At 37.0% G+C, this 27,802-nt stretch overlaps 1 protein-coding gene across 1 annotated transcript; it reads right to left on the reverse strand.

Moving 5' to 3' along the window:
- Positions 1-8,723: 8,723 nt before the first annotated feature.
- LOC124961351 (MAP/microtubule affinity-regulating kinase 3-like) lies at positions 8,724-9,365 on the reverse strand. Its single transcript, XM_047519943.1, has one exon. It carries the CDS (start codon positions 9,363-9,365, stop codon positions 8,724-8,726), a length of 642 nt encoding a protein of 213 aa, XP_047375899.1.
- Between the last annotated feature and the right edge of the window lie 18,437 nt (positions 9,366-27,802).

Here is a 27,802-nt window from a genome sequence, read left to right on the forward strand (position 1 = left end):
GTGGGCAGAAAGCACAGAGTTCCCATTTACCTTCTTAACCTTCCACCCCTATTCAGTTGTCCATATTATTAACATTTTGCATTAGTGTGGTGCAGTTGCTACAACTGATGAGACAAGACAGATAACATTGTTATCAACTAAGAGTCCATAGTTTGCATCAGGATTCACTCTTTGGATTGAATATTCTATAGGTCTTGACAAATGCAAAGTTACATGTATCCACCAATACAGAATAATACAGAATCCTCTCACTGTCTAAAAATCTGTACTCCACATATTCACCCCACCCTCCTCCCTGAGCTCTTTGCAACCACTGACCTTTTTACTGTCTCTGTGGTTTCCCCTTTTATAGTTGGAATCATTCAGTATGTGGTCTTGTCATGGCTTCTTTCACTTAGTAATATGCATTCAAGTTTCATTCATGTCTTTTCATGATTTAATAGCTCATTTCTTTTTACCTCTCAACATTGTTCAATTTTATGGATTTACCACAATGTTTATCCATTTGAAGATCATGTTGGTTGCTTCCAAGTCTTAACAATTATGAATAAAGCTGCAATAAACATTTATGTATAGGTTTTTGTGTGTACAAAAAAATTCAGTTCGTTTGGATAAATAGCTAGGAGAGCAATTGTTGGATTACATAGTTAAACATATGTTTGGTTTTTAAAGAAATTATCAAACTGTCTTCCCTAGTTGGCATATTGTTTTGCATTCCCGAAAGCAATGAATGGGAGTCCCTGTGGCTGTGCACATTCTCATCAGCATTTGTTCAATTTTTAAAATTTTATGACTCCAATGGGTACCCATTATTGTTCTGATTTGTAATTTCCTAATGAAATATGATATTTTCATGAGCTTCTTTGCCATCTGTATATCTTATATGGTGAGGAGTCCATTCAGATTTTTGTCCATTTAAAATTTTTGTTTTGTTTTCTTATTGTTGAGTTTTAGGAGTTATTTGTATATTTTGGATATTAATTCTTTATAATGTATTTTGCAAATACTCTTTCCCTTTCTATTGCTTGTTTCATGTTATGAATAGTCTTTCACAGGGCAAGAATTTTTTACTTTAATGAAATTCAATTTATCGATTTTTTTCTTTCATTAATCATGCTTTTGGTGTTTATTTAAAAAGTCATTGCCAAACCCCAGGAAACCTAGATTTTCTCCTATGTTATGTTCTAGGAGTATTATCATTTCATGTTTTATATTTAGATCTATGAATCATTTTATTTAGTTTTCATGAAAAGAATAAGGTCTGTGTCTAGATTCCTTTTCTTTCTTTTTTATTGATGATAAGAACCAACATTTATTGAGTACTTTGAAATATGGGGCACTGTAGTTATTACATAAATGAATTTATTTAATCCCCCCAAATACCACATGATATAGGCATTACTAAATTTATTCCCCAATATATGTAGAAGAAACTGAGGCTTAGAGAGATTAAATGACTTGTCCAAGAACATGCCAAGATTCAAACACCAGGTAGAGACTCAAAAGCCTATACGTTAAACTATTATGTCATGTTTCCCTAATATAAATTCAGACACTACTAGTAGTTTATGAGTCTAACCCGAAGTACTTACAATCATTGAGCTTCCAAGTCCATTTTACCATGCCTCAGACTTTTAATGATGGAAAGACATTTTTCCATGTGTGAAGAGTTTTATTTAGTTAGTTTTTAAATCTTTTATTGGTGCACTATGGTTATACATAAAAAGGGGATTCGTCATGAGATATTTGTACATGCACATAGCTTGATTTGGTCTATTTCATTCCCAAGTATTATCCCTTTCTACCTTCCACTCTAGATCATTTTTCTCTATTCCTCTGGACTCTCTTCTATTTCCCTAAGGTCTTTTTTCACTCCCTAGGTTCCACCTATGAGAGAAAACATATAAACCTTGACTTTTTGAGTTTGGTTTATCTCACTTAGCAGTTTCTTCCATTTACCCACAGTCGTACAGTTTCATTTCCTTTCTCATGTGGATGTCCAATTCTAGAAATGGAGCACTTTGCTAAGACTCTCATTCATTCCAAAGCATACAGTTGGGGAAATGCTGACCTCATAATTGTAAAAGTGAAGAAATTGATTTTCTTCATAGAGAAGTGAATTGATTTTCTCAAGGTCACACAATTAATGCTGGCTAAATTGAGACTGAATACTTTTCTACAAAACAATTTCAATTTTAATTTCCAGTGGAAGCTGTCTTTCCAGTGACCAACGTACTTGTATCTGTTGCCTAGTACCTTCCAAGTTGGAAGGTTTTTCCAAACAGATTAAATAATCAGATGGTTGTGAAACAGACCAGAGAGATCAAGAGAGTCTTGTAAGTCATTTCATCTAGATTGTGTTGTAACCTGGTGGTTTTGCTGTTTAATCTACTTTTCTAGTTACAGAAATTCTTATGTCTCTGAGATAATTTTTTTCCTTAATCCCTACACATGTACATACATTTAATTTTCTTTGTCTTACATAGTTATTACCTTATGTATAATACCATTAATAGGCTTAACAGTTTATCTTACGTTAATTACTTCAAATGGTGATAAATTCAACATTTGGTTCAATGCATATTTACTAAGTTCTGCTCTTTGCAGGTGCCATGAGAGGGATGGAATTTCAGAAACACCTCAATATTTTGATAATATTTCAGAGATTTTCCCATGCCTTTGATCAGCTTGTCATGTATGTTTGGTTACAGAAAGTTAATATGTCTAATTTATATTGACTTTGCTGATGGTGTGCCTCAGTCCTGTAAATTAGTAATGTTTGGGACCTAATGATCCCTGGGGACCATCAAGAGAGAGAAGTCAGTCTTCTGTTGACCGTTATCACTTCCCCCATTGTTATGGGGCGCAACTTAAGAACAGACTGATCACCACTGAAAAGTCCAAATTTGAGAGTCTTTATTAAACCGACTGGCTGTCTCACACGATGCCCCCAAAAATGGCTATTGGCAGAACAGCCCCAACCACAGGGTTGTAGGGGTTCTTATACCAAAAATCACATCAATCATAAATGTCTGTTGTATGATTCAAAATTACACATTAACATCATGAGATTATTGACAGAGGGGGAAGTGGGTCAAAATGACCCTTATCTAGGTACAAACTAGAGAATGGTTACTAACATCCACACAATCACTGTTCACATGGTACATTGTTTAGGAGCAATAGGAATCAAAAGAGAGCAATTCTTTACTACTTAGGAGTTGCCGTTGTATATTATTAAACATGTCACACCAAGTAACTGATGATGGGCACAGAGGCGGGGTGTTCCCATGGGAGAAGGTTATTTCCTACATAACACAGAGTCTCAGATCAAAGTGGAGTCTGTTTAGTCATTTCCCTTAGAGTCTGGCCTATAACATTCTCATGGAGTCAGATCTGTCAGCCCATCACACCATAGAAACATCTTCATGAGATTTGTGCATGCAGTATCTCAAATGTCCTACTACAGGTGATTCTGTTTTCAGGGGAAACAGGTAATGTAAAACATTCTGAAACGGTTCCTTATTCTCTCTATTCCTTTTGAGATTTTCAAATAGGTGAAGCTAGAAATATCAGTGGCTATTGAGTAACGGCATTGCCCTGTGATAAGTGGAATTGACCCATGTCATCTCTAAAGTAAATCACCTTTATAAAGGGCGACCTTGTTGCCACTCAGAGCATAGCTTTGAACTACTGTCTCTGCTGGACATCACCTAAGGGGGCTAATTACTTTTTCCAAAACCCAATTATCTTATCACATTGCCAAGTATTTTACTTTAGCAATTAGGTGTTTTGGATTGTGAGGGCAAATTCCATTATTCATAAAGAAACTTTGCATACAAAATATGGGAAGAGCAGGTAACCAAGAGAGAGAGAAAGAGGTAGAATATTTCTAAATGTTTACTATTAACAATAATAAAAGTTCAGTAAAAAAAGAACAAACCCACCGAATGTAAGAATAACATGAATCTGATTCAAAAAGTTAGGAAGGAAAATAAGACTAAATAAACACTGCTCATAGTTTAAGCTCAATAGAAATTTCTAATTGGAAATGAATTGACCTCAGTGAATTAATCATCCACTTACCTAATGAGACTTGGAAGAATTGCTACTATGTCTCTTTAAGCAGAGATAGTTAAACACCAGAAGTCTGTAAAATCAAGCTTATGTTTTATTAATTTTGTACTATTATTGACTTCTTTTTATTTTCTGCAGTACTGGGGATTGAACCCAGCAGCACACTACCACTGAAATACATGCCCCAGCCTTCCTCCAGTCCTTTCCTTTTCTTTTTCTTTTCTTTTTTTCTTTTTTAAGCAGGGAGATGGTCTTACTAAATTGGAGAGGCTGGCCTCAAATTTGGAAACCTCCTGCCTCAGCCTCCCAAGTAGCTGAAATTACAGACACGCACCACTACAGTTGGTAATATTGATTTCTAAAAACCATTTAATTATGAAAATATTCAAGCAGACATAAAAGTATAAAAGATACTGTGATGAACCCTCTTATGAATTAGCCAGCTTCAACCATTGTAAATGCATTGTCAATCTTGTTTTATCTGTATTTCTTCACCCACTGCCTTTTGCTATTTGTTATTTTTTGGACAAAACCTATTAAGGTATAATTTATAAACCATAACATTTACCCATCATACTGCACTACACAGTTCACTACATTTTAACCAATGTATAGAATCATGTAACTATCACACAAATCTAATTTTAAAACATTTTTATTCCCCTCCTCCCAACATTCCCTCATGTTCATTTGAAGTCTCCTTTTCAACCCCAGATCCAGGCAACCACAGTCTGCTTTCTGTCTCGATAGATTTGCCTTTTCTGGACATTTTATATAAATGGAACCAAACAGTATGCTGTATTTTGCATCTAGCTTATTTTACTTAGCATGTTTTTGAGGCTTGTCCATTTTATACCATGAATCAGTAGGCTTTTTTCGTTGCCAAATAATCTATTACAGGGCTACACTGCATTTCATTTATTCATTCACTCATTGATTCACATTTGATTTGTTTCTAATTTTTGTCTGTTATGGAATAATTCTGCTGAAAACATTCATGTAGAGTCTTTATGTGGGCATATGTTTTCTTTTCTCTTCTAGACACCTAAAAGTGGAATTACTGTATCATATGGTAAGATCACATTTAACTTCTTAAGAAACGTCCAAGTTGTTTTCCAAAGTGGCTGTACCATTTTACAGTCTCTGATAACATTTCATGTATTGTGTTTTTGTGTACATTCAGTTTAAATATTTTCTAATTCCCCTTATGAATTATTGTTTAATCAATGGGTAATTTAAATATGATTTCCAAATTTTGGCAATTTCCCAAATTCGATTCTATGAATTCTAACTGAATCGTATTTTATATTCCACTTCTCTTAAAGTGTATTAAAATTTGTATTATACCCAGGTATATTGATCTATTTTACATAATGTTTCACATACACTTTAAAAGAATGTATATTCTGCTGTCATTGGAAGAAGACTTTGGTAAGTATCAATTAGTACAAGTAGACTGGTAGTTTTGTTCAAATCTTATAAATCCTGCTGATTTCCTGTATTGTGCTATCTCTTCTTGTGAATAGTTATTGAAGTCTCCAACTATTATTGAACTGTATACTTCCCCATTTAATTCTGCCAATTTTTGCTTCCATGGACTTTGAAGTTCTGTTGACAGTTGAATATACCTTCATTTTTGTTATACTTCTTGGCAAATTAACCATTTCATCATTGTAAAATGTCCCTCCTTATCTCTAGTAATTTGTCTTCTCATCAAGTGACTTCTATCTATATTAATCTAGTCTATATTAATGTAGCCACTTTATCTCTGTTGTGGTTACTATTTGCATGTTATGTCTTTTAGGTTTTATTTTCAACTTTTTAGGATTATTATGTAGACATCCTATAATTCGATCTTGATTTTAATTTTTGAACAAAGTTCAATAATATTTCATTTTCATTAGAGTTTAGCCATTTAAATTCAATGTAATATATTGTAATGCGTTCAATGTCCCTTTTGGTTGGAGTATTTAGCATGTTCACATCAATTTAATCATATATTTAATCACATCTAATATAATGTTACAAAGTGGGATTTTCATTGGCAATTTTGCTACTATATATCTATATGCTTTGTCTTTTCTTGATCCCCTATTCCTCTGGTACTGCCCGCCTTTTTTGTAGTTTTTTAACAAAAACTACAAATGTTTAACAAAATCATGTGTAGTAAATTATTAAACTCTTCTTTAGCTCATTTGCTATCATAAAATGGATATTAAATTATCTTAAATTTCATATTACACACCTTAATTCTTGTAAAATATAAGAACTATGCTCCTATATAGCTCTATTCCTTCTCCCTTCTGGACAATGTGTATATTACAAACCTAAAAATATATTGTTGTAGTGTTTTATACAATTGTGTGTTTTTCAAGGAAGAAAAATAAGAAAAAATACAATTCATACAATATACAATTTTTTTCTTTTTAAAATTTTTTTAAAATTTATTTTTATTGTAAACAAAATAGGATACATGTTGTTTCTCTGTTTGTATATGGCGTAAAGGCATACCATTTGTGTAATCATACATTTACATAGGGTAATGCTGTTTGATTCACTCTGTTATTTTTTCCCTCCCCCCCACCCCTCCCACCCCTCTTTTCCCTCTATACAGTCCCTCCTTCCTCCATTCTTGCCCCCTCCCACCCCCATTATGTGTCATCATCTACTTATCAGTGAGATCATTCTTCCTTTGGTTTTTTGAGATTGGCTTATCTCACTTAGCATGATATTCTCCAATTTCATCCATTTGCCTGAAAATGCCATAATTTTTTCTTCTTTATGGTTGAGTAATATTCCATTGTGTATATATACCACAGTTTCTTTATCCATTCATCAATTGAAGGACATCTAGGTTGGTTCCACAATCTGGCTATTGTGAATTGAGCAGCTATGAACATTGATGTGGCTGTATCTCTGTAGTATGCTGATTTTAAGTCCTTTGGGTATAGGCTGAGGAGTGGGATAGCTGGGTCAAATGGTGGTTCCATTCCTAATTTTCTAAGGAATTTCCACACTGCTTTCCAGAGTGGCTGCACTAATTTGCAACTCCACCAGCAATGTATGAGTGTACCTTTTTCCCCACATCCTTGCCAACACCTATTGTTGCTTGTATTCTTGATAATCGCCATTCTAATTGGGGTGAGATGAAATCTTAGGGTAGTTTTGATTTGCATTTCTCTTATTACTAGAGATGTTGAACATTTTTTCATATATCTGTTGATTGCTTGTAGATCTTCTTCTGTGAAGTGTCTGTTCATTTCCTTAGCCCATTTGTTGATTGGGTTATTTGTATTCTTGGTGTAGAGTTTTTTGAGTTCTTTATATATTCTGGAAATAGTGCTCTATCTGAAGTATGATTGGCAAAGATTTTTCTCCCACCCTGTAGGCTCTCTCTTCACATTGCTGATAGTTTCCTTCACTGAGAGAAAGCTTTTTAGTTTGAATCTATCCCAGTTGTTGATTCTTGCTTTTATTTCTTGTGCTATGGGAGTCCTGTTAAGGAAGTCTATGGCCATACTACCAAAAGTGCTATACAGATTCAATGCAATTCCAATTCCAATCCCAATTGACGTACCTCACAAAAATAGAGCAAGCAATCATGAAATTCATCTGGAAAAATAAGAAACCCAGAATAGCTAAAGCAATCCTTAGCAGGAAGAGCGAAGCAGGGGGTATCGCAATACCAGACCTTCAACTATACTACAAAGCAATAGTAACAAAAATGGCATGGTATTGGCATCAAAATAGACAGGTAGATCAATGGTACAGAATAGAGGACATGGACACAAACCCAAATAAATACAATTTTCTCCTACTAGACAAAGGGGCCAAAAATATGCATTGGAGAAAAGATAGCCTCTTCAACAAATGGTGCTGGGAAAACTGGAAATCCATATGCAGCAGAATGAAACTAAAGCCCTATCTCTCACCCTGTACAAAACTCAACTCAAAGGCCCTCAGAATCGACAGAGACCCCTCATCTTATAGAAGAAAATGTAGGTCCAAATCTTCAACATGTCGGCCAAGGATCAGACTTCCCTTTTTTATCAATGAGAATGTTCTGTGGTTTCAAGTCTCCAAGCGACACCATTCTTCTGTAGTGATAAGTTAATCCATGTAGAATTTGGTATAGAAACATCAGATACTCAAGACCAGAGTCAAAGATTTATCTGTGTAAATGATGTCTTGTAAGGTTACTATGTTTGCATGTTTTAAATCTTTTAAGAGTGAAACTCCATTGAGATCCATCTATGTTTATGATTTCTGAGACAAACACCTGTTGGTGACTGGACTTCATCAGATGACTTCCAGAAGATTGGTCACTCTCAACATCTGATCCCATTTTTAGATATTTGTGATCTCCTCGGGGATGGCCAGATTCGCAGTCAAAGAGGCTGCAGCGCCAGCCTCCAACTCCATGTCCCCATTGAACAGAGCCTGGCCCTGCTCCACACCACCGCCTCTGCTCAGCGCCACCATCTTATAACCCTATGGTGGCATATTTCTATCAAGAACACAGTTACGGAAAGAGCCATACTGGTTTGTTTTCTAATAAATATCTGAGTTTCCTTTCATATACAACTGATGAAATAATATTAGAAATGGAAAGAACTATAGAATTCATCAAGTATAATTTTCTCTTCTTATGCCTGTCTAAATTTAGCTCTTGCTTCTTTTTCCTTCATTCTTCCATGTGCAACCAAACAGGCAAATACTTCACCTCCATTTGCATATCCATGATTAAGTAGTGTTTTTTCAGTTTCAATGACTTCGAACAACTTCACTATGTTTGGATGATTTAAAATCTTCATTATTCTTACTTCTCTGAAGAGCTTTTGTAGACTTGTTGGATTCAACTGAGTTTTGTCAATTATTTTTATTGCATCCTCTCTGCCTGTAAGGATGTGTCGTGCCAATCTCACTTTTGCAAAGTTCCCCTTGCCGATCGTTTTCAACAGTCTGTAGTTTCCGATGTGAGGCTGCTCATCAGCACAGGAAGCTGTGGCGCTTCTACACCGAGCTCCAGAGCGCCCAGTGCGGGAGGTGACTTCTTGTTGCCCATCTCCATGTGAGGTGTGGTTTTCAGTGTCTCCTTCATTCACGGTTGGCAAAGGGGGTCCTAGTGCACATCTTACTGCCTTCGTCGCTGCACCACGCGGGGGCGAAAACAAAACCGCCCAGCCCCAGGCGACCGGTGAGCAGCGACCTCGGTCTAGATCTCCGGCCTGGTCCAGGCTGTGCCCCTGCGCGCCCCGGGTCTTACAATATTTTTTATTTACCAACATATCTACCTTTTCCAGTGGTGTTCATTTTCTTGTAAAGTTACAATCTGATATAATTTCCTGGTTTGTTCCTTTGTTTTGTTTTGGTTTTGCCTGAATGACTTCCTTTACTGTTTTCTGTGAGGCTACTCAGAAACCAACAACATTTTTTGGTCTTTTTTGTTTCCAAATTTCTCTATTCTCTCTTGATTTTTGAAAGACAGTTTTGCTGGTCATAAATTCTCTTATATTTATTAGCTCATTGAATTTTGTCACTTTACAAAATCTTTATAAAAATTTTGATTGACATAAAAATTGTACGTGTTTATGAAATATGATGTTTTGTTTCATGTATTAGTTGAGTAGTGATCAAATCAGGGTAACTAGGAGTCATCACTTTCAACTTTTACCATTTATTTTTTGATGAATACATTCAAAATCATGTCTTCTGGCCATTTTGAGATATAAAATGCATTACTTTAACAGTGTTCACCCTGCTATGCTACTGAGCATGAGACCTATTCCTCCTCTGAATATAACATCATACCCACTGACCCACCTTTTCCCATCCCCCTCACCCCTAGTCTCCCCAGATCCTGATAACCATTATTCTAGTCTCAACTTCAGTGAGATTACCTTGTCTGGACTCTAGAGATAAGTGAGATCATTTTCCTCTTATCACATTCTGGACTCCTTTTTTAGAAATGACAATTCAAGTCACTTAATCATATTGTTGGTCTCCCCTACATGATGGGCCATTTTTGTCATGCTATGTCCAAGATTTTCTCTTTATCTTATTTGGGTTTTGACAGCTTGATTATTATTTTTCAGCTACCATTGTCAGTGTCCATGCTCCTTGGAGTCTTTTGAATTTCTAGATCCATAAATTAATGCTTTTAGTCAAATATGATCATTCTTGTCCATCTTTTTTAAAAAAAATATTTTAACTTGAACTTCCCCTCTCTCTGCACCTTCTGCAATTCCTATTATACATATAGAGTAGTCCCCGCTTATCAACAGGGACACATTCTCAGACCCTTAGTGGATGCCTGAAACTGCAGATGGTACCAAACCCTATATAATATAACTATGTTTTCTCCTATATAGACATACCTGTGATTAAGTATAATTTATCACAGATACAGTGAAAGTAGCAACAATAATAAAATTGGACAATTATAACAACCCACTATAATAACAGTTATCTAAAATTTATGAACTAGCGATTTCTGGAATTTTATGTTTAATATATTTTTATTGTGTTTGGCCCTGGGTAAGAGAAACCATGGAAAGTGGAACCTGAATAGCAGGGACTGTTGGTACTCTTGAGGTTGTCCCCCAAGCCACTGAAGATCTGTTTTTATTTTTTTCATTGTTCTTTCTTTTCTGTGGGTTCCAGATTGGTCATTTCTATTGATCCATCCTCAAATTCACTGATTCTCCTTCTCAAATTGGACTGCTGATCACCTAAATCAGAGGAAGAATGGGAGCAGAATGTTATTTTTTACATTTTTTTTGTTTTTTGATGAATAATCACTTCTCAATTTTTATGATTTTATCAACTTCTAGAATCCTAAAATAGTTTTGTTTTAGGCTGCTGCTTTGGAAGAAAAGCAAGCACCAAAGTTCTTACTCTACTGTACTACAAGTCCTGCCTCCATGTTTTAGCATTAGTTCTGTAGATCTGCTGCAACAAATTACCACAAACTCCATGGCCTAAAATCACATAAATGTATTCTTGCATACTTTCAGAGACCATAAATTTATAATTAAGGTGACATCAAAGCCATACTCCTTCTAAAGCCTCTGGGGAAGAATTATTTCTTGACTCTTCCAGCTGTTAGTGACTCTAAGCATTCCTTGGCTTGTAGCAGCATAACTTCAATCTCTGCCTCTGTTTTCACATGGTCTTCTCCATGTTTCTCTTTTATCTTCTCCTCGTCTTGTTAGGATGACAGTGATAGAAATTGGAGCCCACTCTAAGTCCAAGATCCTTAATAATTGTATCTTTGGAAAGAACTTCTTTTCAAATAAGATCATATTCTGGGGTTCCAAGTAGACCTGAATTTGGGGAAAATACACTTCAATCCACTACAGTTGCCAAGTTGACTTTTGGAACTTATTTTAATTTGTGCAGTCAGATACAGTCAACTCATTATTTGTATGTACTTGGGTATTTGCATTAATTTACTCTCACAAACATATGACAACAAATGCTATAAACTCACTTGCAATTTCTATACCTCAATTTTCTGATCTTTCAATGAGAATTGCGAGCTAATAAACATAACTTCATACAGATTTTCACAAGGATTAAATTAAATATTTTTCATGTTCTAACAAAAGTTTTTGTTGTACCTTTAACAATGAAGTATGAAGCAAATATGTGTTTTATGACATCACATTGTTGCTTGTTGATGGTATGTGTTAAAACAAAACTCAACTAGTTCTCCAAAATGTTTACAGAGAATAATTTCTTCTAGTATCAATCAAGATATTTCTGTGCTATAGAAGACTCATCATTGACTGCCATGCATACATCAGCAGTAAACGACGAGCTCCAAAGTGAGAGACAGGGTCATTTGCAATGCTCACTTTCACATCCTCCCCAAAGCATCAAAATATAACAGCCTGCATCCAAATTTCAAGTACACCAAAGATTCCTCCAGTTGGAGCATTTGTCCCTACAGTCCTATAACTAACATTTCATAGTAAAGAAGATGAGCAGGTATAAAATTGCATTGGGATTAAATGCTTATTTGTAAAGAATGTTACCTTTTATTTATCCTACCTTGTCAAGAGTTTGGTCTTTAGTCAATCAAATTCACATTCTAGCTGATGTTGTAAAAACATGGGTACTTCAGTGACTATTCAGTAAATTTCACATTCAGAGTAATATAGATTAAGGTTCATTCTTTTCATCTTTTAGAAGTCAGTTGTATTGATTTCATGCAGAAATATAGCAATTCCTACTTCAAGACACATTAAAATACTGGGAATTTACTTTGGGGTACTGAAGATTCTTTGTGTTATTCAGCTTTCTTTTGCCATGGCAAATACCTGAGATAATTGACTTATAAAAAGAAAACTTGACCCATAAGTTATGGAGATTCCAGTTCGCAAACACCTGTCTTTGTTGCTTTTGGATCTGTAGCAAGGAAGCAAATCATGGTGGGAGCACAATGGTGGATAAACTTTACCTTGTTGATTAGGGGGGTCCTCCAAACTCAACTGTGTTCATAAAAACAGCTATTTGTATAAATTCTGTGTGTTTGTGCTTGCTATTTATATACATTAAGTGAAAATGTCCTTCTGACATGAAATTCTAATCTTTGGGTCTGACAAGCAAGATTTTTCATGGCAGGAAACACATTAAAATACGTGTGTATGATAAGAATGGTCTTTGGAGGCATGTTTTACATGCAAATTATAATGTTACTAGCAGAACCAGTCATTTTCTCTGACACTTTCTTCTCATTGGAATGAGGAAGTAGAAAGTAACATGGTACCAGGGTCTCCAGATGGGAAAAAGGGTAAGCTGATTTGGGAGATGTTTTAAGCTAGCCCCACTTCAAACCAACAGAACAGGCAAGGAGTGAGTCTATCCATGCCTCTAATGTAGTACTTGCCACTGTTTTCCTTGTGTTCTTGTTTTTGCTGATGTGTCTGGGCTTTGAAAAGAAAAAGTTGTGCCTAATAAATCTTTGCACTTCCGAAACACGGAGGACACCTGCTTTATGGAATATATTCATGATCATAGAAATGGAAAGAAGGAAGGGAGAGAGAAGGATCGAGGAGGAAATGTCTTTGGTAGTCTGACTACAAGGCTACAGTTTCTTTTTGGTGTTCAACGGACAAATATTTTCTAGAATTCTTTCAATTTGTCATAGCTCTCAGATTCATTATTCAAGAAGTCTGTATATTCTGATATCTTAGGTTTCTCACCACATTTTGACAGTCTTTAACATAAGGAAAAGTGGGAGATGGGAAACTACATTTTATTTCTCCAAGTATTTATTGAATGGAAATTGTGTTGCATGATATGCTCATAGTAAAGAGATTCATTCAATCTCAAATAATTCAATAAACACTTGTTATATACTTAGTATGTGTAGGGAACACAGTAATAAACAAAACAAAGTCCCTGTCCCATGGTGGGGCAAGGTAATTAGTCTCACCATGCAATATTCCTAGAAATAATACATGTTGAAGTGGTTAAGATACAAATGTATTTTCCATACCCTGTGATTTCTCTCTTCTAGATGTTGATGAGCCTCTTCAGTCTTGACCTTCAGTGACTCCAGTGGCAGAGCCCCCTGTCACCCTTCATCTCAACCCACCCATCCTCATCAATGGGAACACCTGCACTGAACTTTCACATGAACAACAAATAAACTTTTACTACGTTGGTCACTGAAATTTCAAGGTTTCTTCATTAAAGAAACTATATGCCATTATCTCCCGCCTCCCACCCAGCCAGGTGAACTCCTTTGAGACCTAGATTCAGTATTAACTTTGATAAATTTTTCAGAACCACTCCACCCCTCCACCTATCATGCTACTTTTAGTGCTCCTTTTAACACTCCCACATTCGTTTATTAGTGTTTTTTATAATTATGTGTGCATTTTTTTTCTTCACTAAGATGTGAGCTCCTTAAGAAAATAAACTATATTGCTTTCTCTCTCCAGAGCTTAGGACAAAGACTGACTTATACAGATACATGAGGAATATTTATATAAAACATAATACATATTCTGCAGAAGGACATAGTTTAGATTGCATATGACTGGAAGGACCTATTTAAACATTTGGAGGTGCATCCCTTACTTGGAAGGTTGGTAGATGCTCTAGTAAATGAAACATTGTTGGAATATTTCTTAGAAATATGAAACTCCATATAAGTCTTGGAGGCCAAGATGAAAACATTATCAAAAAGCATTCACTGATTCATCCAGTTATACTTGTGCTACTATGAATTTACATTTTGCAGCAAGAATCTCTGCATTTTCAAATAACCACTTAAAGAAAATTCTTACCCTTACAGGAGGTACTTGATTATAGCATCTTTGAAGTCAAGAAAAGGAATCTTCAAATCCATCTTCTTATTGAATCACCTTGGGCAAGTTATATTCCCTACCTGAGCATTGGTTTCTTCTCTTGTAAAAGTAGATATAACTCACTAACCACATAATTGTAAAGATTAATGAGATAGCATATCTGAAACCTCCCAGCACTCAGAAGTAACTCAATAAGTGTAAGATTCTTTTCCTTCATTCTACCCATAAATTGCTTACCCTGAATGCAACCTAGTGATATTTGTAATATTTATCTGTCTAGATCTCAAAAATCACATTGATTTTAAAAGCTTTTTCAATATACATGCATATTAATGTGCTTATATTTTATACACCTATATCATATTCTATATATTTTCTGTTTTCATGGTAGCAAGTTAAGCCTAAAATAGATGTTATCTGCAAAAATATATGTGAATATAAGCCATCACAATTTATTATTCTGTATCTATTAGCTTATGCTATACAACAAACATATTTTAATATTTTAATAGGCTAAAAATGTATTTAATTCATGATTGTAAGGATCAGCATTTCAGGATGTGTGGTTCCTTGGCTGCTAACAGCTGGATCCACTCATGTATCTAATATGTGATGCTGATTACCTTGTCATCTTTGCTTCTGGGAACAACAGAAGTAAGTGGGGCTTATGCCTCTCATCATCTGGCAGGTCTGTCTGGGACCACTCATTTAGTAGCCCTGGGCTCCAAGAACAGCCAAAGAGCAAGTCTAGTGTGCACAGGCATTACAAAACTTTCTTTGTGTCATATTGTGTCAAAACAAGTCACATGCCCATCACCAATTCAAGGAACAGACAAATTGACTCCATCTCTTAAAGGGAAGGGACAGAGTGAGTGGCCATTTTGGTAATCTACCTTATGTACCCACCAAGATAACAGTAAAACTATAACCCCAGAGGAAGGGTTGAATGGGTGTGATATCACTGACCAAAATTCACAGCCCTACAGACCATTCCATTATCCTACATGAACCACAGCACCTGGCTTAGTTTGGATCTTCCAGAAAACTGAGGAGATTCTCATGCCATGACTTATTTTAAAAATGCTTTCAAAAGGAGACTGTGAAAATAAATAAATAAATAAAGAGGTACAGGACTGGGCAGAGGAATAAGCTAAGCAAGGATATGGTTTCACTTGAAGTTTAGCCTTGGCCCAGTCCCAGGAAGCACAGTCATGTGAACAGCACCACAGAATTGTCCTGACTTGAGGCCACAGTGACGAGCTTCTATCCCAACCTTTCCACTGCATCAATTAGTCTTTGGCTGCAGGGTTTCCCAGGGTTAGATGGGTCATGATCTTTTAGGGTGAAGTGATCACTTTATAGAACTAAATTTGTCACTCAGAACAGCTCTTACTTTCACAAGTATTTCTTTTTCTAATGTAGAGGACAAGTTTTCTCAGCCTCTTATATTGGTTTATATTTTCCATGTAGCAGCCAGTTTTGTCTTTTTTAAATTATCATTTTTACATAGAAATGTTAGAGAAATATACATGAACATTTAAAAAGGCACTTATAAACCAGGACATGCTAGAAGTGCTTTTTTCTAGATGGATATACCAGTGAGTGCAGAGTTGGGTAAAGGAGAAAGGAAAAAGACTGTCGTGTTTATGGTCTCAAGTGACTGAGTGGCAGGTCAATAAGAACTGTGGAAGCACGGCTGTTCCATCTAGATGTCAAAGGATGCCTTGGAGAGCCTTGAGGTCCAGACAGAAAACTGCTGCAGAAGTGAAAGAGCTCTCTGTGGTGGCCCTGCTACATGAGAAAGTCTCCATGAGCACAATGCCTACTGGAACCGTGGCAGCAGGGCCACTATCAAAGCCCCTACTAAGTAAATGTTCAGCAGAGCCATGGGGTCGGGGGCACCACAAAGAACCCCCACATGAACAATGACCAGCGGAGTCATAAGGACAGGACAGTCATTGAGGCCCCAGAGATCTGGATCTAGCAGCATTTAGTGCCAGCTTGGGAGAGCCACAGCATTTGCCTCCAACCTCTAAGAAATGTGGCAAAGGCTGCACCAAGCAAAGCCGTGGGAGAAGGCCCCTAGAGCTTGGAGACCCAACCTCTGCCCCAGTGTGTCTGGAGGGTCAGACATGGAGTCCAATAACAGTATGACCACAATAATCGAGATTTATTGTTGTTTGCCTTGTTGGATTTTAGACTCACACGGAACCTATTACTCCTTTCTTCTTTTCTGTTGCTCTCTTTTGTAATGAAAATGTCTGTCATATACCTGCCCTACCGGTGTATTTTGGAAGCACATAGCTTGTTTGATTTCACAGGTTGTCAGTAGGAGTGGGAATTTTCAAGAGAAATCATACCTCAAGTCTCATTCATACCTGATTTAGATGATATTTAGCTAGACTTTGGACTTAGATTTTAAAGTTAATGCTGGTATGAGTTAATATTTTGGTGGATATTAGGATGAAATTAATATATTTTGTATGTGAGAAGGGTATGAATTTTAGGGGACCAGAGTTGAATGCTTTTTTTTTTTTCCCTACCCACTGGAGGGGCCTGGGATTTGAACCCCTGGGATTCGAACCGTGGTCCTTGCGCATGCTAGGCGAGCGCTCTCTAAACGGAGCTATTTCTTCAGTTCCAGAGTTGAGTGCTATAGTTTCAAACTTCATATAAAAATTTAATTCAAGCTTCATATGAAAACTTAATTAAGAGGTGGGACCGCTTAGGAAGTAGTTAAGTCATAAGGGCTCCATCCTCTGTAATTGATTACTCTATAAGGGATGGAAGGAAGTAGCTTAGACTCCTTTTGCTCACCTACCTTCTGTCATGTGAAACCATAGCAACAAGGCACCATCTCGGAAGCAGAGAGTAGCCCTCTCCAGAACTGAATGCCAGCACCTCAATCTTGGACTTCCCAGTCTCCAGAACTGTGAGAAATGTATTTCCGTTTTTTATAACTTAGCTAACCCCAGGTATTTTGTTATAGCAGCATGAATGGATTAATACATAAATCTCAGGAAGGGAGCATCCACCTCTTTACTGCCAATTAGTGCTGCCAGAACCTCTGTATGGAATGACACATGGATTTCCTGGGCTGATGCTCAAAATGTTCTTTCTTCCAATTTAGTGGAAATGACATCAATGGCAAAACCACTGTTGAATTAATTGGAAGAACCACAAATCAAATAAATCATCCACATAGAAAGGTAGAAAGTTAACAAGTTCAAAAGAAGTGTGAGATTTGGGAATTTTTTTTAACTTGGGGAGATACTATTGTTTGATTTTCTAAACCACTAAGTTGACTACCATGGAGTCAGTTGCTTATGTGGGGTTATTTTTTTGTATCTAGAGTGACTCAAAACCACCTAGGACACAAAGCATATCATTCATTTACTAAAATTTTTTTATTGGGTATCCCTTTATGGAAACATGCAGAAGATATTAGGGTGGCCCTTGTTTCATGGTAACTACTGTATGGTAACACAGCTTTGGACATTTGACAATTATTCTCTCATTTAACTCACATGACAACTTTAAGCAATGTTTTTCCCTTGTGCAAATGATTCTGTCCAAAGGCACCAAGACATAAGTGGTTAGGAAAATCTATTCTCTGATCTGCCTGGGGAAAGTCTACCACTCTTTCACAGTTCTGTGCTGAGTTAGAGAAGTTTGCTTTATATGTTCCTCTCACATATAAAATGCATTTATTCCATCCCAATATCCCTCAACTCTACCTTTTCATGTTTTCTTTCCAGCCTTTCCCAAGTATCCAAGGCCCAGGTGTCCAATTGGCCCTTGACTTATGTTTCTGCAATGTTAGATCTTTCCTGACATGCACTTTCTCACCAGGAACTCAGCCTGTGGGTCATGGCCCCATTGTATCAGCATCTTCTGGATCTTTGCAGATTTCTCTAGGTTCAATAACCAAATTCATGCCATGATGTTGGTGCTCAGCATGGCTTGACATTTAATGCCACCTAGATAATCATTTTGTATTTTGATTGTAACCATTATTAATCATCCAAAAGAATGAGTTTGAGGCATAGTATTGCCCAAAATTAGCATACTGCAAAAGAAAGATGTGCTTTCATCCTAATCTGAATTCACTGTTCTCACAAATGGCAATTGGTAAAGAACCCTGGAATTTGCCAGAATAAGATAACTTTATCTTTTCTGATAAAAGACATTTCATGCCAGGTGTGGTGGGTGCATGCCTGTAATCCCAGCAGCTAAGGAGGCCAAGGCAGGAGGATCGTGAGTTTAAAACTAGTCTCTGCAAAAACGAGGCACTAAACAACTCAGCAAGACCCTGTCTCTAAGCAAAACACAAAACAAGACTGGGGATGTGGCTCCACTGAGTTCAATCCCCAGTACACACACACACACACATACACACACACACACACACACACACACACACACAAACGACATTTCATGTCTAATGACCTAAATTTCAATTTCCTATCCTCGATGTTTCTTTCCTCCACAGTATCTGCCTTCTGCATCTTTTGCCATAGGTGTGAATGCCCACAGGAACTGATGGAGTCTCTTGGCATTGATAGGGAGTTTCCGTTCCTTCTCACTGGTGTGTGTCCTCCTTATCTCAGTGTTTAATTCCTGAAGTCTGGACATTCTTGGTTACTGGTAGATTCAGGTAACATCTGGACCCTTAGATCATCTCCTCCAAATCTCTTTCTTTATTTCCTATATCCCAGGAAGAGTTTTTATTTCCCCATCCTTCATGGGAGGAAAACCCCAGTCATTATCTTCTCTTCTACCCTGTGAACTTGGCTATACCTGCTTGCCTTTCACTAAGGCAATGAATCTCACTTATTTACCTTAATGGAAGAAAAGTCTAAGGAGAGGGAAAGAAAGAAAATTGCATTAATAAAATAGAAAAACATAAGAGGAATGTTTTAAAATGGTGTCTCTATTTTCCTCCAGGATCAAAATTAGAGCTGAGTGTGTGGGGCACTGGGTTAACGGGGTTTGCGGCAGTGGGGTCGAGGCAGGGCTGACTTGTAAGACTTTTTTTGTCTCTCCCTGTACACAACAATGAAGTGGTTCAACTGCATTAACCTTATTAATTTAGCATTATTTCAACCTTGTTTTTGGATCAGGCCTAATCGAGAGCTAATAGATAGTAACCATCTATCACACAAAGAGCAATATTTGGATTCAGATCCAAGACCCACCTCTTCAAACAGTGTAGACCATGGGCAAATTGCTCAATCTCTTTGGATTTCAGGTAGTCTTCCAAAAATGTCATCTATATCATAAGATGGTTGTCAGTATTCAATGAAATATTCCATATGAATTACCTCACATAGGACCAGGAACTCAATAAACCTTAGTACATGTTTGTTTCCATTCCTCTACCAAATTTTTTTACAGAATGAAGTAAGAAATACTACCCTTGGGGAATGACGATCTGTGAAGCCTGGAGGTATTCCACTTTCTGGATATACTGCCTCATGCCTGGCAAACTGTACTGATTAAAAGTTCTAACAGAGAAAGAAAAAACTAATTTGGAAAGAGTAATCAAGACTCTCCATAGTCCAAAAGGGACAATTTCCCGGTTGTACGGAGAATCAATAAGCCTCCATCCTGAAGACAAAAGTAATTTTATGAAACTGCATGAGGTTTCTCTAGAGAGAGTCATTTCACAAAGCTCAGTGGTCACAGCTGTGCTACGGAGCCTGACTACCTTGAATCTGTGCCATTGAAGGAAAGAATCTCAGGATTTTCTGCTAAGAAACATGATTTTATTTAAATTCTTAAAGTACTGTATTAGTCATGATTCTCCAGAAAAATAGAACACATATGTACTATATCTATTGCATAATACACATAACAACATATATAACGAATCATTTATAACATATACATATAGACATAGATATACCCAACACACTCGTGCCCACAAATACACACATACACACACACACACACTCACAGTTATTATAGGAATTGGCTCACATGATTATGGAGGTCAAGAAGTCTCACAGTCTTCCATCTACAAGTTTGAGAACCAGAAAAGACGGTAGTGTAATTCAGTGTGAGTTCAGAGGCCCAAGCAATTGAAAGCAGTAAGGGTGCTTGTCTAAGTTTAAAGTCCTGAGACCCAGGCACACCCATGTCAGATGGCAGGAGAAGATGAATGTCGAAGCTCCAACAGAAAGAGCAAATTCATCCTTTTGATTTCTTGTTCTATTCAGATCCTCAGTGGATTGGATGATGCCCACTTACATTGCTGAATGTTATCTTCTTTATTCAGTCTACCGATTCAAACACTAATCTTTTCTGGAAACACATTCACAGACACACCAAGTAAAATGTTCCACCAGTTACCTGGGCAACTGTTAGCTCAGTCAAGTTAAAACATAAAGTTAGCCTTCACAAGTCCAACTTTTCTTAATTTGGTACCTGTACACATCTTAAATCACAATCTCCAAATAAAGGAAATAACCAGGTCATAGTTTCAGCTAACATAATACAGAATCAAAAATGTACTAATCTCTTCTCCAAAAGAGAAGGCAAAGTTCTCCCTCTTATCTCATAACTTATATATTGTGTAACAGTAACATAGTATATAATTTTACCATAGGTACATATTATGCATTTACTATGTAAATATTTACTGTTAATAAAAATAAAATATTTAGGTATGGTAAAATTAACCATACCTAAATATTGACATAACATTGAAACATCTTGTTACATGATAAGGGAATAAAAAATGAAAGGAAAAAGATGTTTGCTTAATATATGTGTACATACAAATGTATTCATAAAAAAAGGAGGAAATTCGCATGACAATTATAATTCTCATTTTTGTAACTGGTCACTTACTATTAGTATTTATAACTTCCTTCTTCCACTATTCATTCTGTATGCCTTTTACCTTCAGAAAACTCCTTAGCAAACACCTTCACTTGGCAGGATAACCCAAACCTAAAAGGGTCTGAGCCATTAGTAGTCCTAGCTTAATTGGGTTGTTGTGATTTTCCATTTACTTTACTCACATGCATGATGATGCTAAAAGACACCCTAGGAGAACTCCTATGTTCCAGATATACTCCTCTTTGCCTCCATTGCAGAACAATAATTCAATTCCTTTGGTTGTCTGGATCAATCACTTCAGCCAACATCATGGTTCCCTTCTGTGCCTTGTTGATAGAGACATGAGAAGCCCAAAGTGTCTGGGATGTGGTCTTAGCTTCCAATATAAAGGAACCATTGTGTTATCCTCAGAACTGATACTTTTAGGCCAGCAGAGCATAAAGTTACAGGAACAAGAAGCAAACTTTTGCTAGTGGGTCATCAGGGCTAATAGTGGGTAGTGCCACTTCCATTTCCACCCCTTGATTCCTGGACTTGTAATTTTGCATTTGAGAGAAATAGCACCATATATTGGAAGCCAATTTAGAACATATACAGCATCCTAGAGAATCTTGCCCCACCTCTGCAATTGTATTGTCACTTTACTAACATCGTAACTGTGTCTCCAAAATTCCATTACAGATAATTATAGAATGCTGAAGAAAGAAATTGAAGGTCTTAGAAGATGTAAAGACGACCTATATTCTTAGATAGGCAAAATTGATGTTATCAAAATGGCCATGTTCCCAAAAGCACTATACAAATTCAATGCAATCTCCATCAACATACCAAAGACATTCTTCACCAAATTAGAAAAAAGTCCTAAAATTCATCTAGAGTAATAAAAGACCCAGAATCATTAAAGCAATCTTGATCAAGAAGAGTAATGCTGGAGGCATCATAATACCTGATTTCAAATTATGCTACAGAGCTATAGTAACAAAAACAGCATGGTATTGGCACCAAAACAGAGATGAACACCAGTGGAACAGAAGACACAGAGATAAACCCACATACTTACAGTCATCTTGTACTTGAGAAAGATGCCAAAAATACATGGAGGGGAAAAGATAGCCTATTTTTAAAAATGGTACTGGAAAAACTGGATATCCATACATAGAAGTTTGAAAGTAGATCCCTATCTTTCACTCTGCACAAAAGTTAAGTCAAAGTGGATCAGAGACTTAGGAATTAGACCAGAAACTTTCAACTGCTAGAAGAAAACAGGGTAAACACTCTAACTTATTGGTGCAGGCACCAACTTACTAAACAAGACCCCTGAAGCTCAAGAAATAAAATCAAGAATCAATAAATGGAACAGCATCAAATTAAAAAGCTTTTGCATAGCAAAGGAAATTATTAAGAGCATGAATAGCAAACCTACAGAATGGGAAAAACTCTTTGCTAGCTATTCAATTGACAGGGGATTAAAATTCAGAATACATAAAGAACTCAAAAAACTTAACACTGAAAATAACAATAATAATAACCCAATCAATAAATGGGCAAAAGAACTATACAGATATTTCTCAAAAGAAGAAGTCCAAATTGCCAACAAATATATAAAAAAATGTTTAACATCCTTAGCAACCATGGAAATGCAAATCAAAACTATTCTGGGATTTCATCTCACTGTAGTCAGAATAACAATTATGAAGAATACAAATAATAAGCACTGGTGAAGATGTTGGGGGAAAGGTACACTCATATATTGTTGATGGGATAAGAAATTAGTACAACCAATTTGGAAAGCAGTATGGAGATTTCTTTAAAAACTAGGAATGGAACCACCATATGACCCAGCTACCCCTTCCTCAATATTTATCCCAAAGAACTAAAACCATCATTCTATAATGATAGCCACATCAAGGTTTATAGCATCTTGATTCACAATAGCCAAGTTATGGAACCAGTTGAAGTACCCATCAATAGATGAATGGATTAAGAAAATATGGTATTAAACACAATGGAGTTTTACTCAGTCATAAAAAAAGAATGAAATTATGCCATTTGCCAGTAAATGGATGGAAATGGAGAACATCATGCTAAGTGAAACAAGGAGACTCAGAAAATCAAGGGTCAAGTTTTTCTTTAATATGCAGAAGCTAGAGAAAAGTAAAGGGATAAAGGGGAGATGTCATAAAGATAAAGGGAAGATCAGTGGAATAGAAGAAGTAGTTTGAAGGGGAGGGAGAAGGGGTAGAAAAGAAGAGGAAAAGTGAAATGAACTTAACATTGTGCTGTGTACATATATAAATATACCACAGAGAATTCCGCCTTTATGCATCTCTATAAAGCACCAGTTAAAAATAAATAAATAAATTAATGAATGGAAGAAAGATCAGTAGAGTAGAGGGAGAGGGAGGAGGAGAGAGAAAGGCAGGGGTACCAATAACTGAAATGGAATAAATCAAATTCCATGCATTATGTCAAAATAAGCATTATATTATATATTATAAAATATATAACTATATTATGTATAACTCTATATGTTATATAAATATGCTATATTATATATAACTATCATGCACAAATAAAAGCATTTTTAAAAACGCCTTATACCCTAGGGCAGAGTAGCACACACCTGTAGTCTCAGAGACTCAGGAGGCTGGGGCAGGATTGCCAAGTTTGAGGCCAGCCTGGTACACACGAAAATTTTTTTAAAAGGGGCTGGAGATGTAGCTTAGTAACCGCCCTGGGTTCAATCCTCAGTACTATACACGCGCCTGACACATAAATACCATCAAACCATTCTTCAGAATAGTGGGGAGCAGAGAAATACCAGCAGATTCCATAAGCAGGACACATTGCTGCAATTATTCTTCTATGAAGTGAGTTCCTTGATCACAAGCAGTGCTGGGTGGAACACGATTACTGTGGACAGGACATTCTATAAGTCCACAGATGGTAGCTTTGACAAGATCACTGTGTTCAGGAATGGCAAATCCATATCCAGAGAAGTGTCTAGTTAAGTAAGGACAAAGCTCTATATACCTCACATGATGGAAGCTGTTCAATATAACCACCCAGTCACCAGGTAGCTGGCTGATCACCCCAGTAAATGGTGTCATCTCAGTGTCAGCCTCTCCTGCTGGCTGACTGGGCACTCAACAGTGGCCATAGCTAGGTTGACCTTAGTGAAAGCCCAAGTTGCTGAGCCCAGGCATAACCTCTGTCCCTTCCATCATAGTTGCTTTTTCCATGAGTCCATTGGACAATTACAGGGGTGGCTAAGGAAAGAGGCTGACTAGTATCTTCAGATGGGTCATCTTATCTATTTGATTATTAAAATACTTATGCTGAAATTACTCTTTGGTGAGCATTACATGGAACATAAACATCATCACATTTTTTATTAATGCAGAGGTATTTATTCACTTGCCTAAATGTCTTTGTCACCAATTTTCCAATCATGTTCCGTCCAACTTCCTGACCATCCAACAAAACCATCATCTACAGTCCTTGAATCAATGTATAATTCCACATATGGCCATTTCTCTTGCCAAGTAAAGTGCACGATCAGGTGCAATGCTCAGAGTTCGGCCCACTGGAAGGACTTCCCTTCCCTGATGTCCCTCAGGGATATATCAGAGAGGAACTGAAGTGCTACAACTGTCCACTTTCAGGGGTACCTACATATGAAGAAGAACCATTTTTTTTTATTATCAGAGCTTTATAGTTATACATATCAATTGGGTTCATCTCGACAAATTCATACGTGCATAGAAATTATTTTCAGTTCATGATCCCCCCTTTTCCCTCCTGTTCTCCCTCCCACTCCCATTTTAAACCAGGTTCAAGTCTTTTATTCTTTTGCCAACCAATTATAGAGAACTTCTCTTGGGGCCAGAGGTACGTGCTAGGGAAAAGACCATAGAGCAGTAGTGGAGCCCATGAACATTTGGGCAACTTCTTAAGTAAGTTACCTGTGCCTTCAGGACCTGATCAGGCCTGATAACACATCTACCACTTTCATTTGATGATGTAAGATTGATATTCATACTGAATGTTCTGGCCTAAAGGCCAGATAATGCTCTGTTTATAATGGATAGTCAGGTCACATGGTAACTTGGTGCTATATAGTTAAACATTCAATCCATTAGTAGATCAAGAGCTATCTCTCAAGTATGGAGTAATTATCTGTAGATAAAGGCAGAGCTTTACTTCAGAATCCTAAAGGCCTGCACTTTTGTTCACCTGTGCCGGCCTGTCAAGGAACCTAAACAGCATCCCTATATCCCACTTCTATTGCAAGCACCACTGGATCTGCTGGATCATATAGTCCACGTGGCAGAGTAGCTTGTGCAGTAGCCTGGATCTGTTGTAGAGTCTTGTATTGTTTGCTCTAAATTCCACTCAAAACTTCTTGGGTCACTCAGTAGATGAGCCAAAGTAACACACTCAAACGAGGAATACGTGGTCTCCAAAATCCAGAGTCCATTAGGTGTCGTGCTTCTTTCTTTGTTATAGGAGGAGACAGTTTCAACAACTTATTACTCACTTTAAAAAGGATATCTTGGTATGCCCCACATCACTGAAAAACTAGAAATTTTACTGATATAAAAATTCCCTAGATTTTAATTAGAATTATTTCCCACCCAAAGTACTTACCAATAAGTCTAGAGTAGTGGCTACTTCTAGCTCCCAGGTCCAGTCAGCAACATGTCATCCTGTGATATCTTGTGTAAGGGAAAGCTGATCAAGATTTTTGAGAACTAGATTATATCATAGGACTGGAAAGCTGATCTATTCCTGAGGTAGGACAGTGAAGATGTATTGCTGGCCTTGCTAGATGAAAGCAAACTGATTTTGCTGGGACTTATGGACAATGATGGAGATAAAGGCCTGTTTCAATAGCTGTATGCCAGGTTCTGAGTTATAGGCTAATTTACTCAAGCAATAAAAATACATCTGCTATAGCAGCTACAATTAGAGTTACCACCTGATTAATTTTTTTTTCTAATTTTTTTTTAAATTATAGATGGACATAATACTTTTACTTTATTTTTTTCTGGTCATTTTTTTATTGATAGAATTGTTATGATCAAAGATTTTAAAAAAATTTTTTCAGTGTTTTTTTTAGAGCAGTTTGAGATTCACAGTACAGTTGGGAGAAAGGTACAGAGATTTCCCATTTATCCCCTTCCCCCACATATGAACAGCCTTCTCTTTGATTGACATCCCCCTACATTTGTTCAAATTGATGAACCTATATTGATACATCATTATTACCCAAAGTTCATAGTTTACATAAGAGTTTACATTAGGATTCACTCTTGGTGTTTTACCTTATATGGGTTTGGACAGATACAGAATGGTATATAGCCACCATTATAGTATGTGGTGCTGAGGATCAAACCAGTGCCTCACACATGCCAGACAAGCGCTCTACCACTGAGCTACAACCCCAGCCCCTGATTAAATTTTGACCTACCTGTCCTCTGCACAGGTCAAATAATAGTTGAATGTGGCTATGGTGGATATCACCATTCCTGCACCTTTAAAGTCTTTAAGGATAGGACTAATTTCTATAATTCCTCCATGGATGTATTGCTTTAGATCTACTACTTTTCTAGGTATGGCCAGTTCTGCTGGCTTCCATTTGGTTTCTCCCACCACCATAGCCCTTATTCCACAGGTCAAGGAAACAACTAGTAGCTACTAAGCATGTTTATTCCAAACATGCATTTCAGAAAGGACCCACTGGACCCACTGTGTGTCAGATGCAAAACTCCATTGATCATTTGAGTTCCAAAAGCCTCTGCTCCACAAAGAGGACGACAGTGATGCTTTGGGAGTTCTGAAATCAGTACCAATTCAGAGCCAGTATCCAGTAGTCCCCCAGAGGTCTGATTATTTCCTTTACCCTATACATACTTACCCTAGTAAAAGGCTGTAGGTTCCCTTGGGGAAGGCAGGAAGAAAGATTAATAATATAAAATTGTAGTATTGTACTGGGCTCCTTCCAAGGGACCTGGCCTCTCTTTCACTCAAGGTCTGTAAACTGGCTCAAGTCTTAGAATTCATTGAGGGACCATGACCACAGGTCTTTATTTTTGCCCTTGTATAAAACGTCTAGCCCATCCAAAGTCTTAGTATCATAGACATAAATGAGATAAAGGAAGTTAAGTAAATGCTATGTTTTGCGTAAACTTTCAAACCACTCCGGACTGAGAAACGACATAAAGCGTTTGCTCTCCTCGGTGGCTTCCACCTTCAGGATTCACTTTCCTTCTCCTGTATTTCCACAGTGGCCCTGGTGGACTCTTGCTAAGGATACTTAGTGGTGAGACATTTCTTGTTTAAGCTCAGACTCTCCTCTGGGAAATGAATAACACTAGGCTTCCACCTTCCATTCATCCCACGCCCAGCGTCTCCACCGCTTTTGCCACCTTGCTGTGCCACTATGGGTCCCAGATTCAGAGGTGGAAGTGAGGACTGAGGGGCCAGATACCATGAATTCTGTATACCAAGGACTCTAACAATGCTAAGCACAACCACATTGCGTGAATCTGTAA

Source organism: Sciurus carolinensis, chromosome 12 (assembly GCF_902686445.1).
Source record: "Sciurus carolinensis chromosome 12, mSciCar1.2, whole genome shotgun sequence".
In the NCBI taxonomy this organism is placed as follows: Eukaryota; Metazoa; Chordata; class Mammalia; order Rodentia; family Sciuridae; genus Sciurus; species Sciurus carolinensis.

What these genes read in the sequence shown, in the direction of transcription:
- LOC124961351 (XM_047519943.1), bottom strand. Translation starts at nt 9,365, where the DNA reads ATGTTGGTAAATAAAAAATATTGTAAGACCCGGGGCGCGCAGGGGCAC.